Source organism: Sardina pilchardus, chromosome 8 (assembly GCF_963854185.1).
Source record: "Sardina pilchardus chromosome 8, fSarPil1.1, whole genome shotgun sequence".
Classification (NCBI taxonomy): domain Eukaryota; kingdom Metazoa; phylum Chordata; class Actinopteri; order Clupeiformes; family Clupeidae; genus Sardina; species Sardina pilchardus.
In genome coordinates, this window is record NC_085001.1 from 32,403,012 (window position 1) to 32,422,635 (window position 19,624).

At 47.2% G+C, this 19,624-nt stretch overlaps 1 protein-coding gene across 2 annotated transcripts in view; it reads right to left on the bottom strand.

The window, feature by feature from the left end:
• fbxl17 (F-box and leucine-rich repeat protein 17) overlaps positions 1 to 19,624 on the bottom strand; it is a 201,164-nt gene that overhangs the window by 181,098 nt on the left and 442 nt on the right. For both annotated transcript variants that reach the window (XM_062543652.1, XM_062543653.1), the window contains exons 2-5: positions 18,114 to 18,886; positions 16,836 to 16,958; positions 16,282 to 16,539; positions 13,129 to 13,260 (exon numbers count right to left, since the gene is read on the bottom strand). In XM_062543652.1, coding sequence (XP_062399636.1) covers positions 13,129 to 13,260; positions 16,282 to 16,539; positions 16,836 to 16,958; positions 18,114 to 18,866 — 1,266 coding nt within the window. In that variant the 5' untranslated portion in view covers positions 18,867 to 18,886. The remainder of the gene's footprint in view (positions 1 to 13,128; positions 13,261 to 16,281; positions 16,540 to 16,835; positions 16,959 to 18,113; positions 18,887 to 19,624) is intronic.

The window sequence follows — 19,624 nt, forward strand, 5'->3', positions numbered from 1 at the left end:
AGACACAGTCCAGCTGCTGCTGCTGCGGCTCTCCAGGCTGAGGGGTGTTGGGCCCAGGAGAGCGGTCCGAGCAGGACATTAATCACAGAGGTGTAGTTAAATCAGAGGAGCCCAGGAGGAATGTCTGGAGCTGCTGCCTCACTCCTCAGGCATTCACACGGAGGCTCACAACAGAGCGCAAGAGGGAGGCAACCAGGGGTTGCTAAGGGCCCAGCCTCACAACATTTCCACATTTAACATCAGAATGGCTCAACAGACAGTGACATCAATAGACATCAGTGGCTCATTCACTCTCACACAAGAACACAAAAACCCACAAATAACAATCACAATAATATTCCATGTAAACAAATTGAACTACCGGACATCTTACATGCAAATAAGAACTCCACCTCCCACTCTAAATTTCCCCAACTTTTTCTTCTATTCAAACCCAGCAGGGGCTTCTATGCGCTCCATCGTTTCTGCTACGCGTGGCAACCCCCTTTGAAACAGGCTCCTGGCCAACCATATAGTCTTGCTGCCTCTTTCTTACCCAAACCACCTCAACTCTTCCAACGCTTGACAGAACAATCGATACGGCGCTCCCAGGCAGGATAATGCACAGCAGCTCAATCGAAAGGAGCACCAAGCTGTTGCTAAGTAACCTCTGGTATGAACAGAGCCATAGACAGTAAAATACAGCGGCAGGCTTCTTCACTGGTGGAGAACACAGTCCCTTAGCTAGCACCCACACAGGAATTAAGCAGCTCTACTTCCAGTCTCCTCTTCACAGGGACAGGACTGATCTAAAAAATATATTTCTTATTTCTTATTTCTTCTTCTATATATTTTCTTAACAGAAAACTAGTCAGTGAAAGCATTGGCAGACCCTAAATACAGAGTGGCAAGAGTCTGGAGAAAAAAAATAGCTTCCACAAAGAACACTGCATCTCCCCCATTGTTACCACAACCTGTTAGCAATCTGAGAAACACACAGAGGTGCAGGAATATAAATCAAAACAAACAACTGACAGACACCTCTGCCAGAGCTGGAGTGAACGTTGCAGTTCCAGGGAAAGTAGAGTCTGGAGACAACTAAAGATAATAGCTTGCAAACCACGCAATACAACAGAATAGCTGTGCTAATGACTAATAAAATTAACCCATAATGACAAAATAAACCTGAGTGGGAAAAGGCCCAAGGGCTGCAAATAAATACACACATGATCCAGACAGATAATAAGAGATACGAATTATACAGTCTTGCCTCGTCGGCCCGATGGTGCGGCATATGAAACATGGTGAATGGAGAGCCAGTGGTTGTGTTACAGCGGGCCGCATCCCTCTCTCAGATAAGCCACCAGATTCAGTGAGCCAGAACGGGCAGCACACCCAATCAAAGCACTAACTGCTTCACTCAAGATGTTGTCTCTGTTTAAATGAAGGCAAGCGGCAGGCGTCTAAATGATGAGTTCATTTAGTGGGGGACCTGGCAGAGTAAACAAGCTCCGCACATTAGAAGGGAGAGCCGAGGCTGCTGGTCACCACGACAGCCACTGCTAGCTGATTATCTTCTGAGTGAACAACGCAGACACACACACACACACACACACACACACACACACACACACACACACACACACACAAGTCCCTGCTCGCCAGCTCAGCCCAGCCAGACTGACTGACATCTAATCACAGACCCCGACAACCTCCGGCAGCTGCTAGCCCTAATGGTCAAAGCCATCACATCTAGAACACACGCTATGGTAGCTAGCACTTAGGCCGACAGCTACAGTAACTGTGGGCCATATGTTAAATCAAGATCACAGCAGCAATTGCTGAAGTTAGTCACAAATATTGCTCTTAACTCAAACAATCCAAACAGCACAGAGGACTATAAGCATACAAAGCCTAGCAGACTAGTTTACACAGTAAAGAAGCACCTACACGTATAGCACTGCCTCAGCCCAAAACTATCACTACCATTGGCATGAGATCCATGCCCTCTCCATCAGGAAAACAGGTTCCTCTTCACATGGTGGTAGAGGAGCAGAGGACTCACTGTAAGATTCTAGGTGAGATTTCACCCAGAGATCTAAATGCTAATCCATCTCCTTGCGCACACACACACACACACACACACACACACACACACACACACACACAGAGTGTTTGTGTGTCTGGCTTTATTTTTTTTTTTAAAACTGCACACAGGTGTATCCGAACTCAGAGCTGTTGGTGAGGGGAGCTGAATTGGCTCTAAACTCCAGAGGAAGGCTGCACTTAAACACCCGAGTCCCGGGAGGCAGAGAATGAGAAGTGAGACGAGTGGGAGGGAGAGGTGGCAGAGATGGAGAGAGAGAAAAAAACCGCGAGAAGAGAGTGAAAATAGGAGGAAGAAACTTGGAGAGGGTGAGGTAAAAATTGGCAGGGAGCGCAGGAGAGTGAGGGAGAGGGTGAGAAGTAGAAGAGAGTCAGGCGAGCGAAAGTGAAAGTCAGAAAGAAAAAAAAAGAAAAGAAAAGAAAAAACTAGGTGGCAGAAGAGTGGTTGGCCCTGAGAGGATGAAGCGTATGGAGGATGAAGAGCAGCAGCACCTCATCTGATCCTCTCTCTCTCTCTCTCTCTCTCTGGAGAGTTGCAAATGGAGACGGATGAGTCTGGGCAGCGGCGTGAGGAGCCGAGGGATGAGGAGGGTGTGAGAGTTAGACCTCCGGAGCGATGAGACCAGCACATGCAGCGGGAGGGTTCGGGGGGGTCGGAGACGTGCCACTGGCCACCGAAGACACTGGGCATAGAGCTAATGGGTTTCTGTGTTATCAGCCAAACAGCCTGGAAAAGAGGATGGGGATGTGTGTCAGAGAGGGCCTGCGGGGAGGGGGGGGGGGAAGGGGGAGGGGGGCAGGAGAGTGATGGAGAGACCAGAGGAAACAGAGATGGAGGTAGAGAAAAAGTGGAGAGGAAAAAAAGAGGGAAAGAGATGGACAGAAATGGGTAGTTGAGGGGCTGAGGGACTGAGGCAAACAGAGGGAGGGAAAGAGAAGGAGAGAGAAAGAGGGAGAAAGAGGTAGAGGAGAGAGAGAGAGAGAGAGAGAGAGAAAGAGAGTTTCCAACCCACTGACGTGTACCTGATCAGTCAAACAAATCGGCCAAACAAACAGGTCCAGGAGAGCTCAGCACAGCAGGGCTACCCCCCAGGAATGCAGCAAAACAAGGCCTCGCCCTCTGCCTCTGGCGCCAGGGCTGTGCACAGGCTCAAGCAGGTCTGTTTAAAGAAACATCAGAGGTGAGGGCTTCTAACAAAAGCTGGAGAGACAGAGGGATGAGGAAAGAATGAGAAGGAAGGCGCGAGAGAGAGGACAAGTGAGCCTTGCTTTGCTGGCAAAATCACACAGAGCCTGGAAAGGGGGGAGGGGGGGGGGGGGGGGTGTGCACCTCTTGAATTTCTAATGCACTCCTGTCTTTGGCATCACAACTGCTGGTGGGATAGACTGGAGGAAGCTATGGGCTTTCTGAGAAGAGGGAGGGAGATGAGTAGAATGGGCATGGGCAGTAGACGGCTTCCTAAAAACAATATTTTTCAAACTAAATATCTGGCTGAGAATGATACAGAGAGATGGGGGGATGTTGGCCAAAAAAAGTACAGAAAAGCACTCCACCTGTCAAAGTCTGACGTATTTCAACAACTTTTTTCCCCTCACAGCAGAAGCAGAGAGCACCATTAAATGCTAAATCACACCCTTCATCTGTGAGTTTACAGCAACAGGAGGGTCTCCGTTGGCAAAGGTCAATACGGTGAAAGTCAATATGATATGAAACCAAGCCCATTCTTCTTCAAGGCTCTGTGCCGTGCTTTACTCATCGGTCTCCCTGCCTAAGGGCAGCTGAGGTCACAGGGTTTTTAAGGCTTCTCCAGGAGGCCTGATGCTTTTCCCCTCATGCTGGACAGCTGTTAATTAGCCGAGCTGAGTGCACCATTAATCGATTAGACGTCCTGATGCCATATCTCATAACAGCACTGCACTCCTGAGCATTTCACGAAGAAATACGAGCGCTTCCTCTCACTTCCTGCTCAGAGTCGTTTGTGTAATATGCAGATTTTGGCTGAGGCAATTTGGACAGACTGTACTTCATATTAAAATGCACACAGGATTGTGGCTGAGCAGTAGGACAGAGAATGGCAAGCTGTGATTGCTGGGACATTCATTTCCTTGTATCCAAACCTTATACTTTGGATATCAACCAGATTTACCGGTTTGGAGCTCAACATTTCCTGAAGGATTTTAGGGAGCAGGTGTTTTTAAACTTGCACTTAGCTTCTAAGCCAGTGTTGCTCATTCTGGGATCATGTCTGGGCAATTTACCTAGCTAAGGTTTCCTAACAGAGGCAAATGACTTGTCAGATGACGCTGAATTCACTGGAATATCATCCATTTAGACCAAAAAGCCCTGCAGCAATCCCACTGCTCAGCTCCATCACTCCCCATGCATATACACAACTCAAAGCACTAACTACTACATCCATCTTCCCATCAGGCTCTCTCCAAGTCCCCATTTCTCTGATGGACAGCCTCCAACGGTGACAATGTCCCACACTAGAGGGTGGGGTTCACAACGCTGGACTCGACCGGGTGAAGACGACCTTGTTGACCCCTATCACACCTCCCCTCGCTGGGAGACGGTAGCCCACACCTCTCAGCCTTTGAGTCCCTTAGTCTGTCACGCCTTCATTAAGCCCATCGACCCAGACGGCTTATTAAACCAATTCATTATTCCCAATATCGAGCGAGAGTAATGAGACTTCCCCTGGCCCGCTGGGATCCAGGAGAGGGAGAGAGGGAGAGAGGGAGAGAGGGAGAGAGGGAGATTGAAGAGGGAGGCTGATGAGGTAAGTGTGGCAGAGCTACCGAAATATGAGGCTCCTGAACCTTTAGCTGTGAAGTGGAGGAGATACAGCACCAGTGCTATGAACAAAGGGATGAAAAGTTGCTAGAGCATATGGGTATGTGATGGGTATGTGATGTGTAGGGGAGGGGGGGGGGGGGGGGGGGCAGAGTAGCATGCAGATTTCTGTTATTTTGTATTCTGACTATTGGATTTGATTCCGTTACAATTGTATTTTCCACATCTCTTGTTTTCCTCCATTGATTTATGAAATCTCAAAAGCACACAGGGTTTTAATGGGGCTGCCAGATATCCTCTCCGTCTGACCATCCCCTCATCAATTTATTAGCTTCCCTCTACAGCTCACCACCTATCTGTGGGCTGTCCAATCAGCTCGCAGCTCGCCACCTCTCTGCGGGCTGTCCAATGGGCTCGGAGCGCTCCGTCTCTCTGTGCTGGGCTGTGCGGGCGTGCCAGACACGGAGCAGCTGGTAGCGCGAGCCCTCGGGAGAGCCAGCTCCAGCTCCCGCTTCCACCCCAGCTCCCGCTCCAGGCGCTGCAGCGAGGGCCTCGGGCTCCCTCTGGCCCACTGCCCTTTCCCACGGAGCGGGAGAGAGGGATGACGCGGGGATGGGAGAGGGACAGGGTGCCCGCATCATCCATCAGATGTAATGAGGCAGGGTGATTAGGCCAGGCCTGGGCCTCTCCATCACACAGCAGAGAGAGAGAGAGAGAGAGAGAGAGAGAGAGAGAGACCCAGATAGGGAAGATGAACAGGAGAGCAGGGGAGACTAAGGACAAAGGAAGGTGTGCACTGCACATTAAACAGGCTGAGAGTGAGAAAGGAGGAGGTCAATAGGACAGAGGAGCAACCAACCAACCAACCAACCACCCAACCAAGCCAACTCTCTCTCTCTCTCTCTCTCTCTCTCTCTCTCTCTCTCTCTCTCTCTTCCATTCTCACTATCTCTCTGACCAGTCTGTGGGGGCCAGCTCTGCCTGCCTCCTGGCCTGTACTCTGAACAGATAGAGGCGCCATTATGAAGTGAAGCCACACTGATCCAGGTCCAGATGAATCGTCCATTACGTATAATCTCTGCCTGATTCTCATTCTGGGTCATTACTGCAGGCTAATTGCAGTACGGACACTGTGTATGCCTAGTACCATGACTGTTCTGTGCTTCCTACAGTGGTCATTCCCTTAAGGTCAGAGACTGTGCCTATTAAAAGGCCACACGTTACCTATGCAAGATGCCTAATTAAGCAGTCCAACCAAAACAGCTTGCCCATTTCCCTGCGTCTTGCTCTTTCCAATCAGGTCGATCCATATCTGTCCTTCATTGGAATTCCCAGCAGTGCGGACTGCCAAAAGGCCAACGATTGGCTGTGACCATGGCAGAAGCCTTGGGAGACAGATTGACTCTGTGATGACTGATGGCTAGTCTGGTGGCTCACGCCAGATTAAGACCAAAAGAGCACATGCAGTGAGGACTACTCAGGAACATGTTCAGAAACAGAGAGAAGAAAAGCAGACAAAAGAGCAAAATAGGCAGTCTATTTTGTACCATCACAGACAAAGCAATTTACTTCTTATGACGCATCTGACGTTTTGATGCTTGAATGCGAGGAGACAATAAAACTGGAGAACAAAATGACTGCAAGGTTTTCAAATGTGCTCAACAACCCTGTTATAGAAATCAATCAAATGTGATTATGTTTCACAATTGCAGACGTCATTCAATCAAGCCCAGTTAAAACTCCTAGTGTGAGTCGAAGGCAATCAAGTCACTACAGGGGTTAGATTCATTCTTTCAAAACAAGAGTCCAAACAAAAGCACAGGATTGTTGTTTAACTGCACACAAGCAGTGGCCATTCACACTTTTCATCAACACAGCTTTCTCTTTCTCTCGCTCGCTAACATATAAGAGGCTCTGTTAGCGGGGTTTCTAGATATAAAACCCTCAGATGATTTAGCTGCTCCATTGAAAGGATTTTAAGGGCTCATGCCAGCTTAACTTTCCATTCACAGATCACAGACGTGTTTAACATCATGAACTTCCCGGCGCCGCTGTGCTGAGAAAGCTGGGATTTAGTCTCAGTGCTACTCCAGGGAGAGAGATGCCTACTGCTCCCTCTCCTGCACCAAGACTGGTCTCATAGCACCCCCTGCAGGTATGGACAAAACAACATGATAAACAAACCACACACACACACACATGCACACGACAGTGTGTGTTTATGGCATATTTCATATGGTGGCAGCTAATTCCTTCAAGACGACAAGGAAACTGATCACCACCTCCATCCACCAATCAGTCTAGTGTTCTGGACTATGATGTGCACATGTTTACTTACACATGCATACATCTCAAAATGTAATGTAGCCTGTGAAGCCAGCTTGTGCACAATTATGAATTTTAGAATTGGCCCCCTTTCAATTACTGAATTGGAATTTGAATTGGCCTCGCCCCACAGAGAGTTGAATTGGAATTGGAATTGGAATGGGATTGACAGGAACAAAATAACTCCAAGTAATAGTAAGTAATAACACAGTCACACAACAGGAAGAATGTGTTGAATCTCACATATATTCAGTTTTGGGAGGGTTACCTTGGAAATGTAATTGGTTACTGGTTTCAATTATAAATTGTGTGTTTGTTGCGATCATATCTGACATTGATAAACAATACACTTAAATTATGTATATGAATGTCTTTGAGTTTCATTGAATTTCAATTCTACTTCCTACAATTCAAATTCGAATTGTAATTCTACATCCTGTTTTTGACCTCAATTCAAATTCAAGAATTGAATTGGTATTTAGGAGTCATTCTCAATTCAATTCTGAATTTTGTACAAGCCTGCTGTGAAGGCAGTTGGTCCAATGCCTTTGCAGAAGATCTCAATCTACCTACATGTATATGTGCATATGTTGCACTGTATGCATATCATTAGGCTAATGATCATCTCAGCCTCTCAGATGGGAAGGCTACAAGTGCTCTGGAGTTCGGATCAGGTCAGGTCAGTTGTCTGCTTGCAACAAGAGGACTAAACCACAGGTCATATTTAGCTTAAATCACTAAGGAAGATATGAAGTAGTGGGCTGAACACGTGCACTAAAGTCTGCAGCAGAAGCGACTACACTGCAGCCACCTCCTCGAGTCTCAGCACACCTAGGCAGACCTGACATTTACAAACCACTCAAGGCTGTTGTTTTCTCTGGCCTCTTTCTTTGCCCATGGCGTCACAATCTCTTTGTTCGCCAAACGATCAAAGACATCAAAGGGGTTCATCAATAGACTTGATCACTGATCAACTCCAAACAAGGCCCCCCTTGGACAAGAGAAGACCAGAAGGAGCTTTCGCTATCGATCGAGGAACTTCAAAGCCAACTCCACTCGCAGCAGGGCAGCAGGGAATAACAGGAACGCTGAGGTCAGACCGAATGATCCGGAATGATCCAGCACAGTGGCATCAGTGGAGACAGACAGTAGGAAGGAAATTGCTGCAATCTGCAGGTCGGTGCACGTGCACAGCAGTGGGGGGGTGGAACAATGACAATGCAGCCAAGACTACAAGACAACGTCAAAATAGGACTGAGTCAAGTGCTGACCCGCTATTAGGCTCCGTCAATATGAGACGAGGAGAGCTATGGTCATCAGCTGGGCAGCACGGACGATACAATGGGGCATCAGTTGCACATTCTCACCCCCACAGGGATGTGACACAATACAGGAAACCCACCAGTCAATATCCCTGACAGTGATTGGATGAATTAATGATGCTCTCTTGCGCTTTCTTGCCTTTTTCACTGATGGCAAAAGGCCTTTGGAGAGCACTCTCCCCTGCGGTAGAGAGCTGGTTTCATTTCATATAATTATGTGTGATTTAGCACAGCGGAAAAATGTTCAAGCATACATATACTACGCTCACGTCAATGTCAAAAGCCCTCGCTCGTTCTCGCTTTCTGTGTGTGGGAGGGAGACAGACTGTGACGGAGCGAGTTGATCACATCCTGTTCTTAGGCTGGTGCCCTGTAAGGCTGAGGCTGTGTAAATATACAGCCGAGTCCAACAGCTGTCAGGATGAGCGGCAGAGAGAGGGGAAAGACGGAGGGCGAGAGAAGGAGAGGGGATGTTAGCGCCCAGAGCAGCTCTGTTTGTCAGCTCCTCCACCTCATCCTCACATCCTGCCCATACAACAGACCTCCAAGAAAGCAGGAGAACCAAAGAAGCCTGTCAGTCAGACAGCTAGCCTCTTAAAAACACAGCAGTCACTGCTGGCAGAGACAGAGAGATAGAAAGTTGAGGAGAAAACGAAGGAGAGACAGAACTATAGCTGGCTGCATACAAGTAATTAGATACAAATTAAGAGTACTAACTAATCTCTTTACGGCCATCGACAGATCCATTTACATTGTGCATTTAGGCTAATTAAACAGTGTGCTAATCAGATCGGATCGCCATAATCTCTAAGCCAACTCACTGCGCCAGGCAGCATCACCAGGTGAAGAAGGCTGCAAGGCCTCCTGCAACATCCCACCGCTGGGACATTAACATCCAGAGCACCGAGGAAAGACTGTCAATGGGAGGAAGAAATATGAAGCGAGAGAGAGTGTGCAAGAGGGCCGGGTAAAAAATGCTTCCTCTCGCAAAATGAACCTCAATTGCAGAATGCAGATTAAATTGTGAGGAACAAATAGAATGAAGTGACTTTGCCAGAGGATGGGACAAGGGGCCCCATTTAAGCAGAGAATGGCTACTTCCTGCTTTAACTCCCATCCCAGGGCAACAGAGTGGCGCTACATCGTTAGTAGCGGTTACAAACCTAATGCTTTGTGCATTTTGACAATGCTAATTTCTGCATTTAGGAGCGATGTTCATCAATGAATGATAAAGCCATTCTTTCTTTCAGCTTGGCCAGTGTGACTTTTCATATTTCGCTATTATTTGCACAACAACCACATATGATAGTGAAGATATATGATTTATGATGACTATGATAAAGGTCACAAGTCACAACAGTGGGACGGCACATGCAGGAGGTCAAGCAACATATCAGGCATGTAAGCAGGGGGAGGAGTGTGGGAAAAGGGGAGGAGGGGAAGGTCTCCAAAAATAGTTTCCTTGAGTTAAGTGTTCAGTCAGAGGCTGAAAGTTGAAGTCAAGGCAGAAAAGTTCAGCAGTTCAGACCTGACAGAGAGACAAGTGGGCCAATTTAACAGCAGGGCTCTTTAGTGAAGTTAGCGGGAGCGAAGGGGGGCTCGGAGAGCGCGGATCCGATTTCAGGGCATCATGGGCAGGGTAATTGGGCTAAACAGAGTGCATAATTGCTTTAGCTTCTCCGGATACTTGGCCATAAAAGCAGGAGGGAGTTGGGCTAAGTCATAAATCTGAATGTAGGTGGAAATTAGATTTATCAAAGCGTGCTCCTTAACCCAAAGATCCCTCTCTTCCGTTGAGGTCGCTCGCTTGGCCAGTACCATGGAAGGTCAGCAAGGTCCATTCAGCTACGCACATGCACACGCACACGCACACACACCAACCGTGTTGCAAAGCATTGTAGGCTAACTCAATGGACCTACGTGTTGACGGCACTGCACTGGAGTGTCATTTCCACTTCACTCCAATGGGTCCTCACTTCTAAAGGTTTCACTGTCTGGTAACATCATGCTACTTCCATCAAGGTGGAAGTCATAGTGAACAAGCCAGCATCCCAACCCCACAGGAAGGGTAGATTAAACAGAGAGATGAGAAATGGAAGAGATGGAAACCGAGAGGGAGGGAGAGAGGGAGGGAGGGAGGGAGAGAGAGAGGAGCCGGGCCTTTAGAGGAAACTGGAGGAAACAGCCATTTAGGCCATTAGCCAGGGCCTGGGGGCGGGTCCGGGGGCAGGTGATTCAGAGGAGCCAGAGCGCAGTTGAACAATTGCACAATCTGTCACCAAAAACATTAGAGCCATCACAGAGGAACAGGGTTCAGATTTCACCCCAGACCAAATGGTGCCTGATCAGCGCACACACACACACACACACACACAGTGAGGATGTCTCCTGTAAGGCAGGGGAGAGGGACCACCACAACAGGTTTGAGAGGGATGATGTCAGAGAATAATGGCACTGGAATGAGGTCTACTCCTTCACACAGAGATGAACTGAGATGCCATGACCTGCAAAACCCACACACCAACATTACAAACACACCCCACTCATCCATCAGAAATTAATTATTTGTTATTTATCTGATGTGAGCTGAATGTATTTACATAGAGGAGAACAAGTAGGCAGTAATCACTTTTAACAGTATTCTTCTAAAAGACAGAATAATCTTTGATTGCAAACAAGAAGCGGAATGAAGAGTCGACAAAATCTTTTAGAAAACAGGCATGGAAAACATTGTGAACAATAAACTTCAGCAAAGGGACTGCATTAGCTTGCATTTGAGCTACATCCATGGCCCTTGGCCATTATTACATTATTACCTTCCTCCTTTCTTTTCTATTTTCCACTAGGGGCACACTGCACAGATAATCAAGTATCTAGTTAACCATTAGCAGCAGAAGTATTTGAACACCAATTTCCTTTTAAGTCATTACGTAAATCCAGAGAATCCTGAGAAGTTGTGGGGAAAAAAATAGGCAAAAGTGCACACGCACTGTACATTTGGCATTCATTTGTGGAGGGAGGGCGCTCCACACACGCAGAGCAGATTCCACTGCTTCCCCAACATGCGCTCCATTTACTGTACTACTAGGGCCTCCACCACAAATAACTATACATCGTTTTAAGAGGAGCTTTTTCTGCACAATTCCAGTAAATATTGACACACACAGACAGACACACACACACACACACACACACACATACACTTAAGGGTTTATACATGTAGGGCATTACCAGGCAACCCGCACCAAAAGTCATGCTGGCTAAGAGTTTAAAACATAAAAACAAATTACTCCTTAGGATTCTAGAACAAGAATCAAAAAGACAAGTGGAAGCGATCAATGCTCGATTGCGCTGTCCAGCCACGCACTTCCATTTGGACGAGCCCCCTCCTGGGCCAACTAGGACATGAGATCCGACTGAGAATTGAGCAAGTAGACATAACAAAAGCATGTTGGGTGCGCTGACCAAATAAAGGAGGACGTCTGCCTGACAGGCATGCCAAAACCGCCCATCTGGAGGTGATAGACAGCCGATAAGGCGAGTTGAAAGAGTTTGTGTGAACATAAATCTCACACCTAACAGCTACTAATCATGCTTCTCATGCTGACGCCGGTTTTCATTGGGAAGGTTACCACTAACAGATCTAATGAATCCCAGCTGCTCTCCAACTCTGGAGAGGTCTTCAGTGGATAAGCAGAGAAAGGCAAACACAGCAATAGACTGCATTAGAGACGGGAAAGACAATCCAGGGTGGAGATGGAGATGGGTGGAGATCTGCATGCTCCACACCACTGCTCCTCAGGGTGGTGAAGGCACATGGAGGTAGATTTTTAGAAAAAGAGGAGACAGTGACAGATCCTCTCCTATATATCATCTACATCTCCTATACACAGGAGAAAACGTTTCGCTTTAAAAAAAAAAAAAAAACATTTAAAAGCAGGAAAGGCCACTAAAACAGAAACCCGCTCAGAAATGGAAGCCCAAACCATCTGATGTTTACCTCTGTACACTTTCAAAACCCAAAACCAAAGCCCCAGCAGGAGATCTAAGACATAAGGGAGGCTGTGGGATTTGATCAAACTGTGGACACAGACATATACTGGCAAGCCCTTTTGTTTATCCAGGAGTATTTGACAGTTTGTACGAGCTTTGGCAGCCTTGGCTTTCACTGTCTGTGTGTTGAAGGTCCTGGCTCTCCAGCTCAGGCCAGATGGACAGAGGGAGGCAGCTGAACAGAGCAACACTGACCTCCAGTGGTGGCACAGGCCAAACATGACCATGCACCGGACACACACAGGGTCACAGGGGACCAACCAGTGTGTGTGTGTGTGTGTGTTTGAGAGAGAGAGAGAGTGTGTGTGTTTATAATATGTATGTGTGTGTGTGTGTGAGAGAGAGAGAGAGAGAGAGAGAGAGAGAAGATAGATCACACTATAAGTGTGCACTTAACACCTGAAGAGCCAATCTTGACAAAGTGACAAAAGGTCAGTAACACTTGAGTGCAGCTGCTCCAAAGCCCTTCTCCCCAGCCTGCCCCAACACTCATGGAGCAGTGGAGACGGGGGAGGGGAGGGGAGGGGAGGGGGACATGCTGCTTACCAGCTTGTTCTCCTGCATGTAGATCCTCTGCAGCTTGGGGCAGCCCTTAGCCAGGGCCACCATGCCCTCGTCACTGATGTTGTAGCACTGGCCCAGGTGGACGTCCTTCAGCTCAGAGCAGTGCTGGCCCAGCTGGAACACCAAACAGACCGCAACAAGGGTTAAAAGAAAAAAAAACAAAGCTTGAAGAATGTTACATTGCCTAATATTGTCAGTAGGAGTTTAACTCCACGCACACACACACACACACAAAAACACGCACACACGCACACACACGTGCCAGCTTGCTTGAGACACCAATAAGAGAGAGTGAGCCTGTGTCTGTTTTCCATGTGTTCATACAGTTCAAAGAACAAGAAAAAGAGCCTGATGTACTCTCTACTGCTTATGCAACCTGCAGTCTTTCTTATAAATTGATTACAAGTGAACTGATCAATTGCATTAATCACTCTTGAGAGAGGAGGAGATTAGGAAGAGCCTTCTGTTTTAGTGTGTGTGTGTGTGTGTGTGTGTGTGTGTGTGTGTGTGAGTGAGTGTGAGTGAAATATTTATATACTTTTGTAAAATTATTTATTTTTTTAAAACTAATACACAAACATTGTGTGTGTGTGTGTGTGTGTGTGTGTGTGTGTGTGTGTGTGTGTGTGTGTGTGTGTGTGTTGGAAGGGTGCTGTTGTGGAATGCACAGATCACACAACCCCTAATGCTGCTTCCCTCTGCCTACCTCTACCTCTCTCTGGCTGCAGACTCACTCTGAGTCACTGGAATAGTTGTTACTCATCCCCATTTCAGATCAGGGTAATGATCCGTTGAAAACCACCCTCTGCATGTCATTTGAAATCTATCTGTGCATGATTGCCGTTTTATGGGGCAGAAAGAAGCTTAGCTAGTCTACCCGTCAAACGTAATGTTGTTTAATGTGACATTTGCTTTGATCTCCACCAAAAGTGTAGACAAGTAAATAAGAGGAAAATTGTACACACAAGCACTCATAAAAAACAGCGATGTCACATAGATATTTTACAAGATTTCTGAAAAAGAAATTGTTGCAGAAAAAATTCAATAACTCATCTGGGGTAAGAGCCTACCTCTACACACATTGGAACACTCTTAAGGAGATTTTTAAGTAAAGCCTCATGCCAATTATCAGTTTGTTAGATATGAAAATCCATTGGCAAAAGGACACTACATGTGGAAAATATACTATACAGAACCTTGAGCTTTTAATAATTCCATCTTTACTCTAGTGTGAGCACAGAGGCACCCCGTGGCCCAATCCCAAAGTCCAGATTCACAGACTCACAGACTTTGGTGTGCGTTCTCGTGAAATTCGTAATGGCTTGGGGCTGTCCCAATGTTGAATTTCGAAGGGCGAGAGGGTTTGAGTACACACTTATGGAGCCCTTTCTGTGAGACTGCATCGGTGGGAATAACCCATAGTTCAAAGTTTTGTGACGTTTACCGCGGAGACCGTAGGACAATCCGGATATTACAAAGGTAAACAACAGCACAACACACGTTCATGGTGCAAGTGTCAGCAACGTCTTTGTTATTAAACATCGCCAAGGTACATGTGATCTCATGAAACGCTGTCCCAATCCTGATAACACCTATATGAGCCCTTGTGGCCTCACACACTCACTCACTCACTCACTCACTTAGCACCTGAGATCAATTTAGTATTTAAGGGGGGAATTCTCCCATTCGCGCGTAAATCGCGTGTAAGCTTTTTTTTACGCGGTTCTGTTGCGCGCCTCTCTGTTAAGCAGATTCTCCCATCTCCGCTTCTGTCACACCCACACCGCGCAAATTCGGAATCAAGGCGGGCTTATGAAAGAGGCGTGATTTATTTAAAAAAAGAACCAGACTAATCTACCACCTCCTTAATTTAGGTTGATATGAAAACTTAGAACGTGGACTTTCTCATTGACCTCCTGAATGCCATTTAAATCCAGAAAGAACACCAACCAGTCTTTGATTTTGAAAACGTATGCAAGGTGAACTGAATAAAGAACTGCCTACAGTAAAATGGTGTATCATCACATAGCTTAACAAAGAAATTACTTCACGAAATTTCACTTTTGCTTTGACGTTTGTTTATAAAGAGTCAAGACGTGCTTGAGGTGTCTAGATTTAAAATTCAAAAACTCACGGTTGACAAAAAGGTTTCGCTGGCAGCTGCCTCGCATAATATCAATTTATCTATGCTAAGACATGTAGACTGACATCTGCAACTTCGAACACAGTAGAGAGACTGACATAACGAGTTCAATCTCCATTGTAAACGAATTAAAAGACGAGAGAATAAACTATGCTGCACTATAGTGCAGACGTCTGTGCAAATGTACGGATGTATTCAGTGAAGTTGGAAAGAAACGGACAGAGTCGAACGAAGTATGCTATGGGATAATGACTTCTCGTCAAGTTAAAACTGAAGATACATAATCGGTAAGATCCAATACAGAAAGTGGGTGATTATAACGGGATTTTCACTATCTAACAATGTAGCCTATGAAGCCAGTGAAGGTAATGGCGCGAAATATGGCACCGTGTGACACTGTAACGCGGAAAACATGAAGCTGTATGCTTATAAGCATCACATTTGAGACTGTAATGTCAAGTTGTAAATTCTGTGTTGCCTACATGTATTTAGAACTAGGCCTTCTGCCGACATGAGCAATATGCTGTTTCACCTTGTAGTGGCGCTCGACCTTATTCCAGCCCTCCAGAGTGCGTAAGCTGGAAAAGTGCTTAAGCCATGGCAGAATGCGCGCAAGAGTTTTATATATAAGAAACGCCCAGATTTTGGGGTTGCTCCACCCAAAACGCGCAACTCTCTCTACCACGCGTAAATGGGCGATTTAAGTGGATGGCAGAATCCGCTTAGAGGGAATTGCGCATAGTTACGCGTTTTTTTGGACTTACACACCCTTACGCGCATGGGAGAATTCCCCCTAAGTCTTTAGTCCTTAGTCCTCAGGGCTCACTTTGGGATTCAGCCATCCTGTGAAGCACACAGTCAGCTGCAGTCTGGGAACTGCTTTCCAGGAATCCAGGTGCTATTTAGACAGACACTCCAGGGGCTGTTTTTTGTAAAGCTGGTAACATCCAAATGAAGATGTCAATCTGGTGCTGTGCTGTAAAAGAACTCACCAGTTTGAGTGCGTGGTCAGTCAGCTTGTCTTGGTTGCCCACATGGACCTTGACCAGCAGAGGGCAGTGTGTGGCGATGGTGCAGAGGGAGAGGTCGCTGAGCTGCTTGCAGCGGTAGGCCGTGTACTTCAGCAGGCCCGGCGACTGGGAGGCCAGCGAGCACACCCCGTGGTCCTGCACGTTCCGGCAGTCCGAAATGTTGACCTCCGTCACATTCTGCCGGCGTGAGGCGATCTTCACCAGCAGCTCATCATTCACCTACGAGTGGAAGTGGCCAGACAGGTGGGCAGTACAGAGGCCATTCAATTGACTATTAAACACAACAAATATACTGAGCACTACAAATGTATTCCAACATAGTAACTTAGAATTTGCATATACTCAATAAAACTAAGTTATATTCAATTCAGAGAAGACATGGAAACAGTGATGGTAGTTCATGGTCATGATTCACTTGACAACTGGCATGCAGTTCATAGCTTTCGGCCCAGTTTGCTTGCATAATTGATCTCTACTGTATACTGACAGACGAGACAAAGCGGGCGATGACCCACCTGTTGCAGGCCACTGAGGTCGATGTGCTTCCAGAACTGGAAGTCTAAACACAGGTCCCGCCAGTACTTGCAGACCAGAGAGGCGCCCAGGCAGCGCTCCCGAACGGTCAGGTGGGAAAACACCTGTACCAACAGAGCACAAGACAACAGTCAGCTGCACATTAGTGGCAAGGTGTCTTTAATCGCTCATCCACGTACAAGCTCTCGCACACATACGAGCACACACACAGACAATCTCTCCACACACACACAGTTTGTATACACACACACAGCGCCTATCTATCCACACACACACAAACACAGCCTATCTGTCCACACACAAAGAGATAAAAATCGTTTGTCCACACACACACACACACACACACAAATACCTAATCAGACTACTTTTGAAAAGATAAAAAAAAAACACGACAAAACTCTGAGATACAATTAGGCCCCTCTAGTAGAGATTGGCTTGCATTTTGGCACAAAAACAATATCTGTAATTGGTGTATTGAATCAGGGTAGCATACAAAAACAAAAGAACAAACCTGACTCTTTTATCTTGGCTCGGATTTTCATGTGCACACTCTTTATCCCAAAAGCAACATTAATAAGAGCACATATTCTAGACTACAAAGGTGCTCATTTTAGTGAAAGCCCAATGTTGGAGCACTGCCTGATATCGTGTAGAGCGGCAGCAAATGATTTCACCCATTCAAAGGGGGAAAATATGTTCCAATCACAAAGCCTCCTGTGCAGAGTGAGCTTTTTATATACACACTCGGAAGCTTTTAAAAACAGAATGGACAGACCACTCGTTCCCCAGCTCATTAAACAAAAATAAATTAACCCAGACGGAGAGCAGAGTGTGTGTGTGTGTGTGTGTGTGTGTGACAGAAAGAAAGAGAGAGAGAGAGAGAAAGTGAGAGAGAGAGAGAGCTACTGGTGTGGAAAAAAACAGCAGCTTTTCATTGTGGGTTCAGTGGGTTGTCTGTGGGCTAATGTAGCTGCTTTCCAAATATTGTTTGTTGTACTGCTACAAGCAACAGCCCTACTCACTCATCAAACCTATGGCTGGGCCACACACCACAACCAGTGCAGTGGAAACGGTGGCATGGCAGCACCTCGCAACCATTTAGTTCTGCACAACTGACAACAAAAGGAGTTCCTACATGAACCCCAGTGATGAACAGCCATTCCACAAAACAACATCCACACCCCCACCACCCTCAACACATACAGTACAGCACCCCACATCCCCACATTCCCAGAAGGCTTCACATCCTGCAGACTGACCTTCAGGAGAATGGAGGAGGGCAGGTGATTGATGCAGGACGCATCGGTCGTGTCGGTGGTGGCCCGGGAACATTCCGAGGCGGGACTGGTGCTCTCCCCGTTGTCCCTCTGCAGCGGCACCACGCCCACGGCCTCCTCTCCGGAGGAGGAGGCGGAGGAGGAGGTGGCGGAGGAGGAGGAGGAGGAGGAGGAGGACGAGGGTAAGGAGCAGAGGGGCAGGAGGCGGTGAGCGGCCGTGTCTGCGGCGGCTGCTCCTCCTCCGCCGGTGGCCCCGGCTCCCTCAGCGCTGTCGGGGAAGGCACAGCGGGGCTGTTTGCAGGGCGTGCAGCGCTGCAGCTCGGCGCACTTGCGCTTGCACACCATCTCGGCCAGGCCGGGCGTCGGCACGGCGACAGCCGGGCGGAACAGGGAGGGCGGCCCGAGGAGCTTGGCGGGGACCGAGGCGCTCAGCAGAGCCAACTCCGCATGCGGCGCCAACAGGAAGTGGGCACAGGCCTCCGGCGAGCCCAGCGAGGAGGCGTAGCGTTCGGCGAGCTTGGAGGCCGAGGCGCTCACAGCCGACGCAGCTACAGCAGCACTGCTGCCACCGCTGCTCTCCAGGGGCTCGTCGTCAGGGCTACCACTGCTGCCGTGGACGATGAAGCAGAGCATGCACGGGCCCTGAAACAGGCAGTTCCTTTTTCTCTTCTTCTTACGCAGCTTGCGCGTTCGCTTTTTCAGGCGGTAACCATTTTTCGAGAGAAGATGGCCCATATAGATGACTCACTTGAACTCTGAGAAACACAGAAGAGGATAGAGAGAGAGGGACATTAAAATGAGACATGATACCAGTAGCCTACAATCTGATGTCATCAGATATATCTGAGTACAGATATCTCTGTTAGATATGGTGGTGGTACAATCTGTCTCTTTGGTCTATCATCACACACTGTTAGACCTTCTACCACATAGTCTCCTCAATATCACCCATCAACACCTCACATAAACAAAGAAAAGTAAATATGAATGATAAATAAGAATGATGCTTGAGTACCACAAATTAGCACTTATATCAAACATTCCTCAGTCAATGACTTAATGTCATAGAAAGTACTTAAGTCTACTAAATGTCTAAACACTGCACGCTGACCCAAGTAACATTCTCAGTGATTTAATGTTGCCCATCAAAGGAATTTAGATACAATGGCATCCAGCAATGAAAATACTTGTTGTTAAATATCTGATGCGATGTGTCAACTAGATGATGAGAGCATACACGTGGGGAGGTCGGAGGTGTTGCTGTATGTACGACACGTTGTGACAATAAACAACCTGCTGGGTTTACAGGCAGGCTAGCAGTAAGAAGAGTGAAGACCGCATGATGGGTGCATTCATTCCACACAGCCACACTGGCATTGAACATCAGTTTTACGATATCTTTCAATTAGTGAATCACCATCTGCTGAATATGGACTACAACCTCAACACTGTTTTGTTATTTTGTGGTAAAACGTACTACTAAAATATCGCTC